The sequence below is a fragment of the Meleagris gallopavo genome, chromosome 4, assembly GCF_000146605.3.
Source record: "Meleagris gallopavo isolate NT-WF06-2002-E0010 breed Aviagen turkey brand Nicholas breeding stock chromosome 4, Turkey_5.1, whole genome shotgun sequence".
Classification (NCBI taxonomy): domain Eukaryota; kingdom Metazoa; phylum Chordata; class Aves; order Galliformes; family Phasianidae; genus Meleagris; species Meleagris gallopavo.
In genome coordinates this window covers 62874157-62891877 of record NC_015014.2, presented here as the reverse complement: position 1 = coordinate 62891877, position 17721 = coordinate 62874157, and the positions used below count along the sequence as shown (strand labels likewise).

General features: G+C 36.4%; 1 protein-coding gene across 1 annotated transcript in view; it reads right to left on the bottom strand.

The window, feature by feature from the left end:
- Nucleotides 1-10426: 10426 nt before the first annotated feature.
- Nucleotides 10427-17721, bottom strand: part of SH3TC1 (SH3 domain and tetratricopeptide repeats 1) — a 29414-nt gene continuing 22119 nt past the window's right edge. Inside the window, 7 exon segments of the mRNA XM_010710496.3 lie at nucleotides 10427-11018; nucleotides 11241-11437; nucleotides 12342-12492; nucleotides 12761-12883; nucleotides 14421-14571; nucleotides 15639-15819; nucleotides 16473-17720. Of these exon segments, the coding sequence (XP_010708798.1) occupies nucleotides 10788-11018; nucleotides 11241-11437; nucleotides 12342-12492; nucleotides 12761-12883; nucleotides 14421-14571; nucleotides 15639-15819; nucleotides 16473-17720 (2282 nt within the window). The 3' untranslated portion in view covers nucleotides 10427-10787.

The window sequence follows — 17721 nt, the reverse complement described above, 5'->3', positions numbered from 1 at the left end:
ATGTAAGCAACGGGCGATGTTCTGGGATGGTGAAGGCTCAATCCATCGAACTCGGGCCAGCGTGTCGGCTTCATCATTTCCCGGTGACTGTAGGGGCTGATGACCCGAATCATGGTAGACACGTACAGTCCTGTGTTTGACTGTATTCCATATGTCTGACCACATGTCACAGAATCGCAGAATCACAGAATCACAGAATTGTAGGGGTTGGAAGGGACCTCTAGAGATCATCGAGACCAACCCCCCTGCCAAAGCAGGTTCCCTACACCAGGTCGCACAGGTAGGCGTCCAGGCGAGACTTGAATATCTCCAGAGAAGGAGACTCCACAACCTCCCTGGGCAGCCTGTTCCAGTGCTCCGTCACCCTCACCGTGAAGAAGTTCTTACGCACATTCGTGCGAAACTTCCTGTGCTGCAGCTGATGCCCGTTTCCCCTCGTCCTGTCTCCACGTACCACTGAAAAGAGACTGGCCTCACCACTATGGCCGCCACACCTCAGATATTTATAAACCTGGATCAGGTCCCCTCTCAGTCTTCTTTTCTCAAGGCTAAACAGACCCAGTTCACTTAGCCTTTCTTCATAGGGGAGATGCTCCAGGCCCTTCACCATCTTTGTGGCCCTCCGCTGGACTCTTTCCAAGAGATCCCTGTCTTTTTTGTACTGGGGAGCCCAGAACTGGACACAGTAGTCCAGATGAGGCCTTACCAGGGCAGAGTAGAGGGGGAGGATCACCTCCCTCGACCTGCTGGACATGCTCTTCTTAATGCACCTCAGAATGCCATTGGCCTTTTTGGCCACGAGGGCACAGACTTCGTATTTTTGTAGTGAGATACTTACAGTAATAGTTTCCCTAAGACCAGGCTTCTGAGACTGAATCAGATTTGAAAATTCTCTGGAAAGGGGTGTGTGAAACAGATCTGTAACAAGATATTTTATTTTCAATTCAATTACTTAGAACTTAAAAATAAGTACATTCACTTATTTCTAAGTGATGATATCAAGTATCTGTAATAGTGAAATGTTTTATTTGCATAGTGAGTTTTTCCAGGAAATTTTATTAGTTTTTTTTCATTCATGAAAGATGAAGCTAGGAAATGGACATGATTTTAATGTGAAGTTCAGACTAAATGAAATGTGATATTTGACACCACCCAGTAAAGAAGAGCCATATCCTCTTAAAGGATTGAGAATTTGAAAGAAAGAAAAATAGCTTCAGGTTATTTGCATATGTTTTCTAAAGTTGCATGAACGTTATCAATCATGTTCTTCACCATTTATTCAAAAATAATGCCTGAGGATATGGATGATGGGATACAGCAACTAAGAATACTAGTAAAAAACAAACACTGGCCAAGATTTCTTCCGCATCTGAGAAACTTACACTTAGCTAACCGAACGTGTGGACCTTGGCAACTCAAGGGATGTAACTCTGATATTTCATTTTTGAGATATAACAGTTATTTAGATTTTCATATATCTTTTCCTGCAGTAATCTAGTCCCCTTCTACTATTGAAAATAACATCTGCAGTCACTTAAGCAAAATTAAAATAGTGCTAAAAATCTTATTGTGAATTGTATGTTTGAGGAAAAAAAAAGAATAAAAAACAGAAAAAAAAAGTGTAGAATTTTTTAAATGGGCAAATGTAAGTATCTAAGATCTTGAAAATAGGTTGTCCCAAATCTTGATTCTTTCATCTTCTTACGGCTTTTTTTGTACACGTAATTTTTACCAAGTCTTTATTGGTGAATGTAGCTAGTAAACACTTGAGTCTTAGTGGCCTACATATACTCCAGTTGACAATTTGAGCGACTTCACTACAGACTGTGGTATAAATGGCTTTATTCTCATCTTTCTCTGACCTAAGAAATCAAAACCATGAGAAAATTTTTTACCTTTTTTTAAAGAAGCAATGAATATATTAAAGATGTGTTGCCCACCAGTGCTTGTCTAGTTCAAAATTTTAAACGTTTTTTACACTGATGGGAACTGTTTGAATAATTTATCCTAGACATCTATGCTTGATTTTCATTGTTGAGCAGTAATAAATCCAAAAGAAGCAGTGTAGTAGTATACTGTTAAAATTAAAAAAAAAAAGGAGAGAGAGAGAGAGAGAGAGAGGATCACCAAATGTCCTGAGATTGTTTTCCTTTTATTTGAGTTCTCCAAACTACTTTGACCACAATGGAAAAACACTGCTGAATATCCCACACACATTGTTACTTTAATAAAATACCAGACTAGACACATATTCTATTTGATGCTTACAAGACTATTTCAAACCAGCTGAGTGACATTGAGAATATAGGTACTGGCTTAATCTGAAACTTTATATTAAGCTCTTTTAGCTGAAATTACAAAAGCAAACATGAAAATATGCCTCAATTGCACTTTTGAGAAAAAAAAATAGTTCACAGTTTCCCTCCTAACGTAATTCAGAGAACTTGAGGCTCAGTTTTACAATTCCCTTCTTACAAATATTCAAAATTAAATGCAGGATAATTTTATGCTCTCATTGATGGCATATCAGTTGTTGACCAACTGAACAAAATTTCTGCATAATGTAACAAATGAAAGATCAAAGCAGAATTCTTTAAAATCAAAATACAATCATATCAGCCATGTATCAGTTTAACAAAAATATGAACAAAGCAAACAGTATCATGACTTACTGTACATCCTATATGATAAGACAATGAAGGGTTACAAACTTTTTCAGTGGATAAAAATAAAAAGTCCTGTAAGATCTTGAATAAGAAGAAAAGAGAGAGAATGATTTTAGACTATGCACTTGTAGCCTTTTTACAGAACTATATCTCTCTAATGGGTCTTACAAACCAAATGCTACAAAATGTGTCCTGCTGTAGCCCTCTTTCCAGTAGAGCCTCTAATACTTTGCACAGCAGTGAAGGGGATGGAAGGGTCATGGAGAAGACAACCAAGGAGGAGGATTTGCAGGAATATGCCAAAATCTGGACATCCTATGGAGTCGTGCATGGCTCAGTGCAGACATGATGTGGAGAAGTCTGTCCGCTTTGGCCATACCCACACAAACTGTTGCTCCAGACTCACGCAGGAAAAGAGCCGCACAACAGAGCTGCTCTATCAGATGGGAGGAAGATCTAATGTCTCAGTCCACATCCAGTTACTGTTTCCACGAGTCCGTTCAACTTGGATCTTTATTCACGACCTCAGCATTTTGCTCTAATCTCTTGTGGCAAGGGAATGTCATGTTAGATATGGCCCTTGAGCCAAATTTCAAATTGTTAACTTAACCCAGGACTGGAGCTTTATTTGAATGGAGCTTAGCTGATTTATGTGAACTGAGAAAGTGGTCTATTGTCCGAATCAAAATTCCATGTCTCAGCAGCTGAGTAAAATAAAACCTTAAATTGTGAGTGCAGAGGTCCAAAGGCAGCAATCTAAATATTTCTAAATGCTCAATCTAAGTTTATATTACATTTAACTTGTTGTAAACCATATCCAGTACATTTTTAAACAGGGTCAAACAATAGTTTATCAAAATTAATTAAAAAATAGAAGGGAGTTTGGAAAACATGAACAAATACATTTGGGTAATCCAGGTACAGCATTAAAAGTAAAGTTCAGAAGTACTGAATAAGGAGATTGAAAAATGGAAGATATTTGCATGATACAAAGACCAAGACCATGGAGAAGTTTCTTCAGTGCTGCTTTATATTTTGTCTCTTGCCAATTCAAAATAATGTATTTAAAAAAAAAAGGCAAATAAGAAATTCTGAAGTTTCTAACATATGATTGTTGTAATTGTAGGAAGCTGAATACAGTGCATCTTCAAAAGTACCATGTTTAAATGTAGTTCCCTTCCTGTCCAATCTTGGGATCTTCTACTTCAAAATTAATACCAAATGGAATATAAGGGGAATGCTAGGTAACAATAATGTAATAATATAAGTAAATATTTACATGGGATATCTGTGGTCTATAAATGCAGTTAAGAAACAATATTAAGAACTTAGAAAATCTCCAAACTAACACAGTTTTTGCATGTTTACTATTGTTTAATGTTGTTTATGTATTGTTTACTGCCAAGATACAGTTCTTGGCATCATAGTCAACTATTTTCCTCTGAAATTCTTCCTTATTTTGGGTAGAGGTTAAGCATTCTTATCTCTAAAAGTGAGTCACGTATTGCAAGACTCCCAGCTTTATTCCCTTTGCCCTTGAAACGGCTTGAAACATACAGGCAGATCCTACTGAATTACTGAAAATGCAAGTAGCTCAAGATTTCTTCTAAAATTTTGATAGCATGTCAGAACATCTTTATTATACAAGTCAAAATTCTAATAAAAGCTTATAACAGGGATACTTTTAGATGGGAGAAAGTCCATCCCTAAAGCAACCCCACTTTGCTGGTAGATCCCTGATCCTCATTTCTAAAACTTTGTAGAAAACAGGTAACCAGACTTCACTTGGTTTAAAATAAACATTGACCAATTAGTGCACTTTTTTCCAGACTCATTCTTAGAAATAGAAGTGATTTGTTTCCAGCATTAACTGGTATGTGGCAGACACCCAGGATTCAGCAAGGGTGATGAAAAGTCTGGCAGACCTAAAAACAAGTAAAAATGGTTTCTAAAAAAAGTAAAGCAATAGAGCAAGCAAACATAATTGGTAAAAGGTATAACAAGGACAGCTTTTCTCTACTTTAATAAGAAACTGTGATTCAGTGACCCAGAAAATCCCAGACATGAACTTATATCAACTAGCAGGAAAACAAAAGAAACATTGAATCACTTTGTTGGATTATCTCAAACAATTCCAGAAGAAAAAATATGTTGGAAAGAAAAGAATTAATCAAAATGTATTAGTAAAGAACAGAATCTTCGGCTAAGAAACTTGTTCATACACACCTCAATTTTCCTGAAGCTTCTCGTATTTACAAGTCTTTCAAGATCTTAACAAACCTATAGCTGTCAACAAGTAAGAGAATGTGGAAAACTTAAAAAGAGTTTATGATCTGAGATACTTTATTATTATTATCATTTTATTAATATGGTTACCATTACTTCATGGTGAATAACATTTACTCAGCTGTATGTTTGTGTAGAGACTATTGTTATATCTGGTATGCAAGAAAAACAGAAAAATAAATATATTTTTCACACAGTGTAAAATTAACAAACCTGCAGAAGAGCACAAAAGGAAATCACTTTTCAAGTTACATAGCGGGCATTCTACACATGTTTTTTCTTGAGTTTGATCCATCAGTATGAATGTGTACACATTTTAACTGCCTCTATGCCATGTAAATCTTAACCAACATGAGACAAAACTTTAGGATTCAAGAAGACTGCAGCATGTATCACATTTAATCTACCAGAAAAATAAATACAGAACTATGCCTTGAGTTTTAAATACAAGAAGTAATAGTTTCTAGTGTTCAGTAGACAGTGGTGATATATTTATTTTTATATCTTGATTCTTTATAGTTTAGTTCCTTCTGCCTGGTTAGTACTAACATCAATTTTGAAAACATGGACAAAAAAAAATAGAAGCACATTTTACAGTGATGCTTCATTCTTCAGTTATGAATTGAGAATCAAGTTACCACTGTAAACAGTAGGTTGTTCAAGGCTGAAGATACTCTTTAAAAGGAAACTGCAAATAATTAGAATTTACTTCAGAATATCAAGAAAATATGGATAATTTGCTTCACTGACACTGAAAAACAGCAGTTAGTTAGATAAACTTTAGAAAACATTCAGAATAAAAGATACGTTACTTTTAAAGAAAGAGAAATGCTCCATTTATTATACTCATTCCAACTTCCAAAAAAACTAAATATTTTCCTTGCAATCAGGAAATTTCCCTTCTGTTGACTTGGCAAGTAAGAATTATTTGAGCAGATTTTGTACATCTGCTACATCAGGAAAAACACCTGCTGAAAAATTTCAAGAGTTTCCCAGCACATAGCCATCTAAAAAAAATGTCTCTAAATAACATATAAGTTTTATGATAATTTAAGTCAGATTAATCTCATTTAGTTTGCATTTTCATGTGAAGATACAATCCACGTAGTATGTCATTGTGCTGCAAGAGAAACTTAACCTGTCTTTTCAGTGCCAAAGTGCTAGATAGAGAAAAATCTGCTGGGAAATTCAACATTATCTTTGTTCACTTTGTTATCTGAAATAACAAAATGAAAACAGAAATATTTAGGGTCACATCTCCTTTGAACATCAGCTGAGACTAACAACAAGATGGAAAAATATATATTAAAACTCTTTCCAACTCCACTAACATTTTTTGTACATTATCAAGGAAAGTGGTATGTCTGGCTTTCATATGTTAATTATTTTCAGTCTTACTACCTGGAGCACCATAGCACCAGTTTCCTACTAAGTAGTTCCTATGACATTTGTTTTGGTACCTGTCAGAAGTTTACCATTTCCAAGTAACACCAACATTTGCAGTGTGTGCCTGCCTCTGGCATCCTTTTCTAGGTTTCTTCTCCATTACAATAAACTTTATTTGCACACCAGATGATGGCTTTATCTAGGTTGGATGTAGATAGGAACGTTAAGTATTTTAGAGTTGCTTAATGCAATTATTTCATTTTACTCCTTCCAAGTGTCCCATTGATTTCTTGGAGCATACTTCCCTCATTGAAGAGCACGCCGATGCTTGTCTGGGGAAGAACAGTGTTTCTTCTTTCCTAGTAAAGGGATTTGAAGCCACAAAAGGACTTCCAGCATCATTTTGGAAGGGTTTGGTTTGATTTTAGTAGCTGTTACACTTTGCTTGGAAAGGAAGAATAAAGGAGAAAGCATGTGCAACGTGAGGACCTTTATTTAAAGTCAGAGAGTGCCACCGTGTGGCTGCAGGCTTTTAGACTGGTAATGGTTTATGTTTTCGTCCTGGAAAAACAAGTCTTATGAATGGATTCGACCTCTGTAAAATCAGCATGAACTCATCTGAAGAGGCTAAAGTTGCGAATATAGGGACACGAAAAAAACAATTGAGCTCTTAGTTAAGTAAAAAAGAAATAAACAGATGACTGAGCTCCATATATCCAGGAATCCCACGTTAATTTCTAATCCAGAGGCTGTATTTTATGCAGTAGTGTTTAAAACAAGTCTTCCAGAGCACTGGTGATGGAGATCAACCTTCTCTTGCTCCCTAGTGAATCCCTTAGCCCAGAGAGAATAGAGTTGTTCTTCCTTTTTACACATCCCCAGAGAGTACATATGATTTGACATGCCATTTTATCTAACCAGGAGAGATGGACCCAGCCTTCTGATAAGGATGCTCTGTATTTTCCTCTTCAGAAATGGGAGCTTCTACAGGCTGAGGAATGCATGGAGAGATCAAGGAGATCCTTTTCCAGTACTTAAGTATTCCATACAATAGCAGTAGCATCAAGGAAAATGAAAAAGACTACCACTTCCTTCTCTTTAATCCTCCTTCCTAAATCCTATTTTAAAATGCAGGAAGGACACCTGGAAACATATGTCCTTTATGGATAAGAAAACACTAGTGTATAACTTGGAATCTGACAGGGTTCTAGGTATGCAGCTGCTCACCAATCCATGCCTTCCTGTAAGCAGAAGCTTGTTCTTTTTTCAATTCAGGCAGAAATACCCTATGTGCCAGGGCCTGCAGAGCTTTTAACATCTCATCAGGGCTTTTTTTGGCTCATTAAATGAGTATCAAACTTTTTTTCTATTCAATGGCTGTACAGCTAGTGCTAAGTATATGCCCACCAAATCTACATCTCCTTCCTGTGTCTTTTTTCATGTGTCTTTTTTTATATGTCATCCAAATGTCCAGTTCCTCACTGCCTTTTTTTAACAAACACTCTGCAGAGGTATGCTTTTTATACTCTCTAATGAGGCATCCAGATACCATGCTGTTCCACCTTTTTGCTTCATTAAACTTGAAGAATGTTCTGCCAGTCACCTAGCCAAAATTGATAATTTACAAAACAGCTATGAGAAAACAGAGCAAAAGTCTGACATTCTCTAGACTTGAAGCAGCAAACATGCCAGGTGAGATTCATCTCATCCATCTGTAGCATTCTTCATTGTAAGCTGCTGACCATTCTCTGAAGCTAGGAGGCAGTATGGCCTTCTGACTAGTGTCCTCCTGAAGGGAAGGTGAATCCTGTCACTCCTACTCAAATGAAACAAAACTTAGTAGTAAAATACTTTAGCCCAGATTCGATTATTCCCAGAATGTGTGAATTTCAACTTTGCTGTTCATGTATCACATTTCTGGGGACAAAGGCATATTTAAAAATCAAACAGGTTTTGAAGCAACTTTTGAAAATCTAAATGCCGTTTAGGCATCTGGCAGAGATGAAGTTCTTTGAAGTTCTATGTCTATGACTCTCTTTAACCACACTAAGTAGGAAAAGTCATAATTCCCATGTCATCAAAGTAAAGAGAGAGTATTCAGGTGCTGCTTTTTGAAATCTGGCTACATTTTTCATGCTGTACACCTGGCTTGAAGGCAATGCCCATGAAATCATTTGCTATAAACTGCACAAGCTCTGATTTTAAAGGGTGATTTAGTAACAAATGACTGTATTGCCTCTGGAATTCTGTGGAATCAAGGCAAGAATAAGAAGTAGCAGTGCTAGAAAGAAGGCAAGTGTTATCAGAAGAATAAAATTGTGGATTAAGAAACGCAGCTTCCTTTCTCAGAATAGGAAGAGACTGCCTGTGATAACAGTAATCAGAACCAGAGACACTACCAAGCACTAAGAAGCAAGTTAATTAACAGAGAGTAATATCCACAGTTTTTCCAGCTCTACTGAGAAAATACAAGACTTCTGTTGAATTTTCAGGCCTAGGCAAGGAAGCGGACATGAATTTCCCCATTCTTTTTGGGATAGCATAATACCAGTCTGAATCTAAGTTTCCAAGCTACCTGCACATTAAAACTTTCAACTTTAATGCTTAGTTCAAGTCTGTGTGTTCAGGAAAACTGTGTGCAGAATTGCAATCGAGACATTAAGTGGCTTATTCGCTCTCCAATTTAATGTTTTTTCTTTTTTAAAATCAAATATTTACAAACAATAGATTATCACTTTCATAATTTTTAGCATCTAATCCTCTGTGTGAAAGTGAAAACACAGGAACATATAAGTTCTCTTTACAGTGTTGGAATAGAAAACCAGAGATACGCTTAACATGCAAGAAGCCTTCTAGAACTACCAGATATGCAGAGCTTAAGTCCAAGCGGCCAGAGATGAATCTGTAATTCACTTTCTAGTCCTTTGAGCCAAAAACAGATCTACAGATTTTTCTTGTATACCTAGATAGTCAAATTTTCTCTTATAAGTACTTGATACTTATTCTGACGGTGTCAACTATCTGCTGCATTAGTAGTGCTTGTAGCTCTCAGGAAGAAGATACTCTTCCCATCTCTCTAGAAAGTATCCTAAGTGTCATCTATCTTCATATAGTTAAGCATACTCTATTTCTTTAGTGGAAGAAGTCAACAAACTAATAAAGAATTCACAAGGCCAGGGAGATGACAAATGTCAGATATCTGAATGCATAAATGAGAAGTGTTCATTCTGCTGTGAATGACTTTTTAGTAAAAGCAAGATTCCTGGGCAAAGAACCAAGGTAATGAGAATTTATAGCTACCAGACCAGAACATATAAGTTGTTTAAATATACTTTTTTTCTTGCACCTTTCGCTTTCCCCAGGTTTGACAACATAAAATATGTAGCCAACAACTCCCAGCTGATTTCTGACATCTTCCATAGAAACTTCTATTCTTCATAAAGTCTTTTAAAAACCCAGTAACCTGTTTCTGTATGAAGTTGTTCTACAGAAAGGAGAGATGATTTAAAAATTTCTCAGAATGCATAATTTTATCAGACTTTTTTTCTTAGACACGCATATTTAATACATGCAACATAATCCACTATGTCATTTCTCATATAGCTTTGATATGAAAATATTTTGAGGAACAAAGATTTAGAACTACTTCCAAAATTAACAATGTATTTTTGCAACAAATGTGAAGGAGTACATTTTTCTCACTGTAATGCAATGATACATGGCAGAAAATTCTGTATTAAGTCATTGCAGACAATGCTGACAGCTCTGAAAAAGGTCAATTAAAAATGTCTTTGAAAAGAGAAGGAGAGCCTTCACACATTTGCTGAAATGAACAGAAATACAACTTAAATATATATATTGCTGGAGACTTCATTTCTGGACACTAATTGGTGTTTTCAAGAATTCTGGGCTAATTACATTCTTCAGTAGATGAGTTTGTTGATAAATGAGGGATGATGGCTGGGCTGAGGAACTTGATCAAACCAATTCTGAAATATCTAGTTTACTTGATGACGTAGAAGTGTTTACGCAAGCATATTCCATAGTGAGGCCATGTATGAACAAGGTCGTACAAAGAAAGTCAGTGCTGAATGTTTCTCTACAATGCTTTATTAAATACTTTTCATTCATATATATATTTATCATTTCCCAATATGCAACTAGACAAAAACAGATAGGTTTTTCTTTACTGATAGTGAAAAAGAATAAAGACTTTTTTTCTTTTTCTTTTTTTTAGTTTACAGGCTGAACCTCAAATAGCAAGGACAAGACTGTGTATCTTAGAGACAATGAAATGCAGTCCACTATCACAAAAACAGATAATTTCCCCTGGGATGCTAAAATCTCACTCACAGCATGTGCTGTATGAAACAATACATCCTGCATGCTCCAGTGAGTGCAGCGTTTCTGCAGTTACTTCTGTAGTAAGATTTTAGTCTTCAAAGATGCTTATAAACTCTTATAACACTGATCAGGAGCTAGATTTATTCTTCTAACATTCAGCTCTGTTGCAAAGGTTCTTGCCTTCTGATAGAAGAAGAGAGACATTTCCCGATCCACAAGGAAGTTGTGGTAGATTGTTGCAAGTCTTGTGTAAATCTTCAGTTGAGCTTTCTTATTGCCCAAATCCATGGCAGCAGCGAGCGCCAATTGATAATAGCCTGCTGCATCAAAGGGATCCTGAAATAAAAGAAAGAAAGATAGCACTCCCTGTAGTACAGCTGTGTGAGAGGACACCCAAGCTCAGTTTTAATGCACCAGAAAAATATAGTTACTGAACTTCAGTAAGTTCTCTCACATTATTACTTAGATTCTAAATGCATAATAATGATTGAGTAAAATGATATGAAAAAACATTGCTATGTGTAATCATTTTCCACAGCAGTTTTTAGTGTTTTTTACCTTAAGATCATAGAATATAATGTCTCCTAAGTTCAAGTACACCTTGACGTAGTACAGAGTTTCCTCCTCAAACTCCAGAGGAGAGGAACAGAGGGACAAAGCCTTTAAATAGAAGTGTTCAGCTAGTTCACAGTGACCCAAATGGTGATGGATGGCAGCCAGCCGATGGTAAGCTATTCGTTCATTTAGCTGATTTCCTAATGAGATAAGAATTGGGATAAAACCAAAAAGACAAAGAATTCAAATTATCTCAAACCAAGAAATGTCTATGGTGTGCTTTTTTTTTGTTTTGTTTTATATCTACATGGTATTTTATTGAATATAACTAATTGACCTCAATAGATGCATGCCCTAAAGCTATTCTTTCTTTTAAATAGAAATCCCACAAAATTTCTGTATTTCAAACTGCTGTATATCACCAACACTGGGATTTTCTTAAGAAATAACTACATACACGTATACTTTTCGTGTATAGATACATACGTACTGTGCATATTTACAGAAATATAAGTAGATTATCTTGAAAATGTAGAAGATAATGGGATTAGAAACTCCCTTATCCTTTTCAGTAAAAACTTTCTATCAGAAATTATATCACAAAAACCAACAATCAGACTGATCAAAAATGACAGGTCTGTGCAGGTACAGAGAAATTAGACCATTCTTAATCAGTTGAACAGTCCTCAAAACTTCAAAGAATATTGTTTTGGAAACAGGCCATACTGTTTTTAATTACTTTTTCCTAGGTGTGCTTGCTAGCAAGGCTACTAGCAAATTTGAAAAGAGCACATTGACACTTGAAAGCCTCTTGGCACAAAATTCACGAGTATTACAGCTTGCCTGTCAGAAAGCACATTGAATTTGGGCATGGAATCCCAGGCTTAATTCTGTGCTGTACTAAAGATTTTCTGTATGATCTTAGAGTTTGAAGGAGCAGCAATAAGTTGTTCATTTTTGAAAAGAGGCAAAAATATCAATGATAGCATTATTATGAAATCCTGGCAGTAACTCTGACAGAATTTGTAGAAGAAAACATTTTTAGAATTCTGCCTTAAATTGAAGATAATTATAATATCCAGATGTAACTGAAATTTGTCTTACCTAAATTTACACTGAGCATAAGAGATGCTTTTGCATATTCCATGCTTTCCTCATAAACCTTTAGATTCACCAGCAACTCCACCAGTTTATTGCATAATCTGAGTTCAGTGTTTTTGTTACCAGTCTCAACAGCAAGGGGAAGAGCCCTGTCCTGAAATGCATAAGAGCAGCTGAGGTATTGCAGAACCACAAGATGTGTACTGACAAACTTCCATTGATGGAACATCAAGCAACTTTTGCTTTACTTTTTGAATATTCTACATCTTAAACCCAAAAGAAAGGTTTGAAACAGGTGAAATCTATTAACATTAGGGTATAAGATAAGTCTCAATAAGTTTGTTAAGAGGACTTCTAGAACACCTGTTACAAAGTGGAAAAGCATGTAACTATCAGTGGAGGAAAAAAAAAAATGCACAAACCCTGTAGAAAGGCACTGCTTTCTCCTTTTCCCATTTACCATTAAAAAATATGTCTCCAGCAGCTTCAAACAATTCCATTGTTAAGTTTGGATCTCCTGTGCATAGAGCAGCATCTTGAGCAACCTGAAAATGGAATTAGGTAAAAGAAAGTTTTGGTTACTTCTTTGTTTAAAATAAATGAATGTATATAAATATTAGCAATTGAAAAAAAATGATTTTGTTAAAGACTCTTCTCGTTAAGATGTAGGAAAAGCTATACTTGTTGACACCATGTTTTGTCTTTTTTGATACACCCTCTTTTTAAGGAGCTCGAAGTTGAAAAGATACTATAGGAACCAGGGCATGTAAATGGGTATGGTCTTCCTTTCTCTGGCAATAGTCTTCTGCTGGCTTGGTCAGCATACACACAAAAACAAACAAAAAAACTACACCAGGGCACCAATAGTGCTGTCGATAATTGCAAAATATTAAATTTAAGATCAAGATTTTCATGGGAATAAATTATGAGTACAAGTTAGATATAGCTAATTGAACAGTTTATATATAGATAGATTAGTTATTTTTTTTTTAATTAAACACAGCTCCATTATCCTGCTGTTCTAAACTAAGTATATACTGCATCAGTATGAAGGATTTTGGGAGAGGAAGCATGTATGCATCTGCTCCAAAGCAAATGAGTGTTGCCAGGACACTCCAGTACTGATATTGATGATATTGATGGGAAAGGGGACTTACACACAAAGCATGATGACTCTTGCTTTGGCTTTGTGATTTCTGGTTTTCAAATTGTGTTACATTAATGTAAGTCCAGCTCCCTACTTCAACTCAATAGCAGTGATCCTTTTCAGCTTATTTTGGCTTCAGACACCCTAAGAACTGTTGTACCATATTTTTGGAAGCTGTACATCTAAAAAGTGGGTCTCAGTTTATTTTTATTTTATGATCATATTTTTGTTACCACTCAAACACCAAGCACTCAAACAGCCAAGACTCAGATCTTATTAAGGTCAAATTCTACACACACCCTGTTCTACAAGGCAGCACTCTCCCTTACAGCAGACAAATATTTTTAACCCCTTTACAAAAGCAGGAAGTAATTTGCCAAATACCTACACGATTGGCTGGAAGCAATACAGACAATTGTAAGGCTCACATGTACGCTGCAGTGTGGCTCTGATAGACACTGGATGATTCTGTATCAGCAGTCATAAGGACTAGATCACCCCTTCAGGCCATCTTACAGTCTGCTAACAGCAACAGTTGTAGCAGCAGTTTCCCTGGGGATCTGGCCCACCAGCCTGCAATGATTAGTATCTGTACCCATTAGCATATAGCAAGCATGTATGATATGCTTGCTGTGCTGTTGCAGACCTAGTAGACAATGATGTAATAAAATGAAGAACTGCACAGAACACAGAATTTGCATTGAAACAGGCAGTAAAGTTCACCACCCAGAATCTGCATGAAGTCAAGCAACAGATTAAAATGGAACAGCACAGGATAACACTCAGACTTTCAGCTGTTAAGCTTAGTACATAAATGGTGGTGTTGTGTTCAGAAGGTCAGTTGGCAAAATCTCTGGGAATGTTAAAATTACACAGTCTAACCATGCCACCTGCAGCATGTCAATGACATGTGCATAACTGTGTTGATAACATACCTGAATATAGAGATCCACAAGCTCATTCTGCCTCAGAATATAATATATCTTTCCTGCCCGTAGCCAAGCATGTGCCTCTCTCTCTTTTTTCTGGAGATCTATAAATATTCCAAGACTTCGTTTGGTATATTCAAGAGCTGATCTGTAAGCCCTGAAATGGGGTAAAAACTATTCATCACAGGGTGACTCTTCAGAATCAGGAAAGTTTGTCTTCATAATTAGAAAAGCTTTATGTTCATGTAAAGGAATATTTCCTCCATTCAGTGCACAACCACAATTTCTCAACTATCCTCTGTTAGTAACTAGCACCTCAGTCTTCTTCTTCTTTCTTTTGTTTGGTCTATTTTCTTCTAGATCGTTATCAGGTAACATGGGGGGGAAAAAAATTCCTCATCTTAAACTCTTGTGTAGTTTCCGCTTTTTCTTATAAGACTCAGAAAGAAATAATGTCTGAAATACATATTTTCTAAGTATCACCTAGGCTGTGGCTTGAGCAAGGTTCAGACTAATCCACACTTGCACAAAATTTTGAGGTGAGATGTGGAGTGAAGCACCCAAATTATAAGACCATTGGTGAGTCTTTTCTTTAGTTGGAAGGGCACAGCATTCTTAGAAGTGCTCACAGTTTGTGTTGGAAAGACCTGCCAGATTGGCTGAGCTCCAGATTTATTTACTAAATCCTTCCCTATCCATCTTGTGATAGACTCCCATTGCCTCGACCCAATGCATTTTCCTCCACAAACAAAATAAGTATTTTAAAACGTACCATTAAAAGCAAAGTTGCTTTCACAGCAGGTAGAAGCATATAGTAATCCATAACGCAGAACAGCAGATGGAACAGGTCAGGCTGTGTCTAATGTCATACTGAATGCCTGCTATTATTCAATAGTGTTCTCAAGTCACAGAACCAGTGGTCTTTGGGAACCAGAGTCCTAGCACATGTAAATTCCATGCACTAGTTGCACACAAAGCAGTAATTTTTTCCACCTATTTTAAACGTTCTACATGTTTCAGCTAATTTGAAATCTTGACCAATAAATAAATTAAAAAGCAGACCAGAAGTCTCCACTACTGTAGGAGCTTCCATTATAGTGAAGTATGTTAGCAAAACAAAGTGAAAAATATTGGTCATATACTACTACTGCAAAGATTGAGATCCTTCACTGTGATATAAAAGTTCAAATCAGGATAAAAACAAAGTTATTCAGCATATCTTACCTTTCTGTTCCTAAAGACAAATAGAGCTGACTAATGGTTTCCAAAATTTGTCCCTCCAGAACTTTATTGGACATCTTTCTAGCTAAAGATAGTTGGTACTCATTGTAGATGACACACTGAGCCTCATTGGGAACAACTGTACTGTAGAACTGACAGAGCAGTTTAATTGCTTGAAGTTGACCTAGGGGAACAGACACACAACAGTACTATGAATCTCTATTTTAAAATGAAAGTCAAGTTACCTTTAAAATAATTCATCCTATCGTTTCACAATTCCAGCACAGTCAGTGAATAAAAATAGAAGCAATGACAAAAAGATTCCACCAGCAACTTCCTCAACCTCATCAAAATTAACAAAAGCTAGAAGTTTATCTCCAGAATAAAATAAACCTTTTACCATTAATGTTTAGGTTACCTAAATCACAGCAGCAAAAACAAATATAACATAGTTCTTCTAAATAGAACTATTTTATGCAAAATTAATTCATATTACCCTTGTTTTCATGTATTTAACTTGAGTCTAGTTCTTTTTCTACTACCAGTGATATAGCTGTTATCAGTATTACTGAACATAGAAGTGTCTGGATTTATTTTTTTTTAACTATTTAGTTGTTTCTTAACACGTACATTTTCTCCATCTCATGATTTCTGACAAACCTAAAAAGTACCAAAAGAGCAAATAAACATGCATTTATGTCTTCCCCATTATAGAATGGAACAAACATTCCAATCACTTTGATAGCTGTCAAACAACAGAAAATAAAACATCGTTTAAGGAAAAAAATGTAATACACCCCTATAACAAACACTGCTCCCAAAAGCCCCAGCACTTACTTTCCAGATGGCTTATCTCCATTGCAACTAAAAATGCCCATTCATAATAAAACCTTCCTTTTTCTCTTTGAGTTCTACTAACATAATAACGTCCCAACTGAAGGAGGGTTTGGATAAACTCTTGACCACAGTCCATACTTGGAAGTTTGGCAAACAGCTTCACTGCTTTGATATAATAATGCTCTGCCAGCTTACTGGCTGCTGCATGTAGACAGAGTACTCCAAAATTAGCCAGGGATATAGCTTGGTTATGAGTCATATTGGCTTCTTCAGAAAGACGCAGAGCTTTGTAGCAGTTTTCAGCAGCTTTCTTGGTATCGTTTGTTCTTTTCAAAGCAATAGCAAGCATGTTATAAGCAACACCTAGCTGTTGAGGATTGCTCCACGAGGAGTCCACAACAGCATTTAAAATGGTTGCTGCCACATCATACTGCCTGTAAAGAACGTATAACCAAGCAAGTGAAACCAAGTAGTTAATAGTTTCCTCTGGCTTAGCAGAAGTATCAGAATCCAGGGCTTTCATCATGTAAACGATGGCTTTTTCATACTGTTTGTGGTGGCTGTACAGTTTTGCTAAACTAAGATAAATGGTGCTGCATAGTCCTTGCTGCTCATTTGTAAATGCAGAGGAAAGTGCTTGTGTGAGGTAAGGTGCAATTTGAGATGGAAGTATTTGTCTGAGTTTTCTCAAGCCATAGAGTTTGGGAGCATTTCTGATGACTAAATCAATCCTTTTCAGGGAATCCATTAGAGTACTTGAGTTCTGGGAAGAGGAGACTTTTACACAGCTTAACACAATGTGTGGCAAACACTTCTCATCGTAGGACTCTGCTAGTTTGAAATAACAGTTTTTAGATAAGTTGTTTTGTAAACCCAAGTCATTAGACAACAGTTGCAGCCTTTCTAGGAAGGGAAGTGCCTCTTCATGTTGTTTGCGTGCAGCGTAGTGTTTTGCCAGTAAAAAGCACGCCCTAGCCTCTGCATGTTTGTTCTGGCTCAAAATCGTCCTCTTCAGAGCATACTTTAGAATATCTGACTCCAGGTCAGCACTGCAAATGTGGTTGGGAATTCCCATGAGAAGAGATGTAGCCTTGTCAAAAACATGAGAACATTTTTCTTTGTTCTTCTGTGTCAAGTAGATGACTGTTAGATTTGTGTAAAGAGCAATTATAAAGTACAAATCGCTAAATCCTCCAGCTACTGCTCCAAAAGCTTCCTCAAAATAAACCCGAGCTTGGGAAAACTTCAC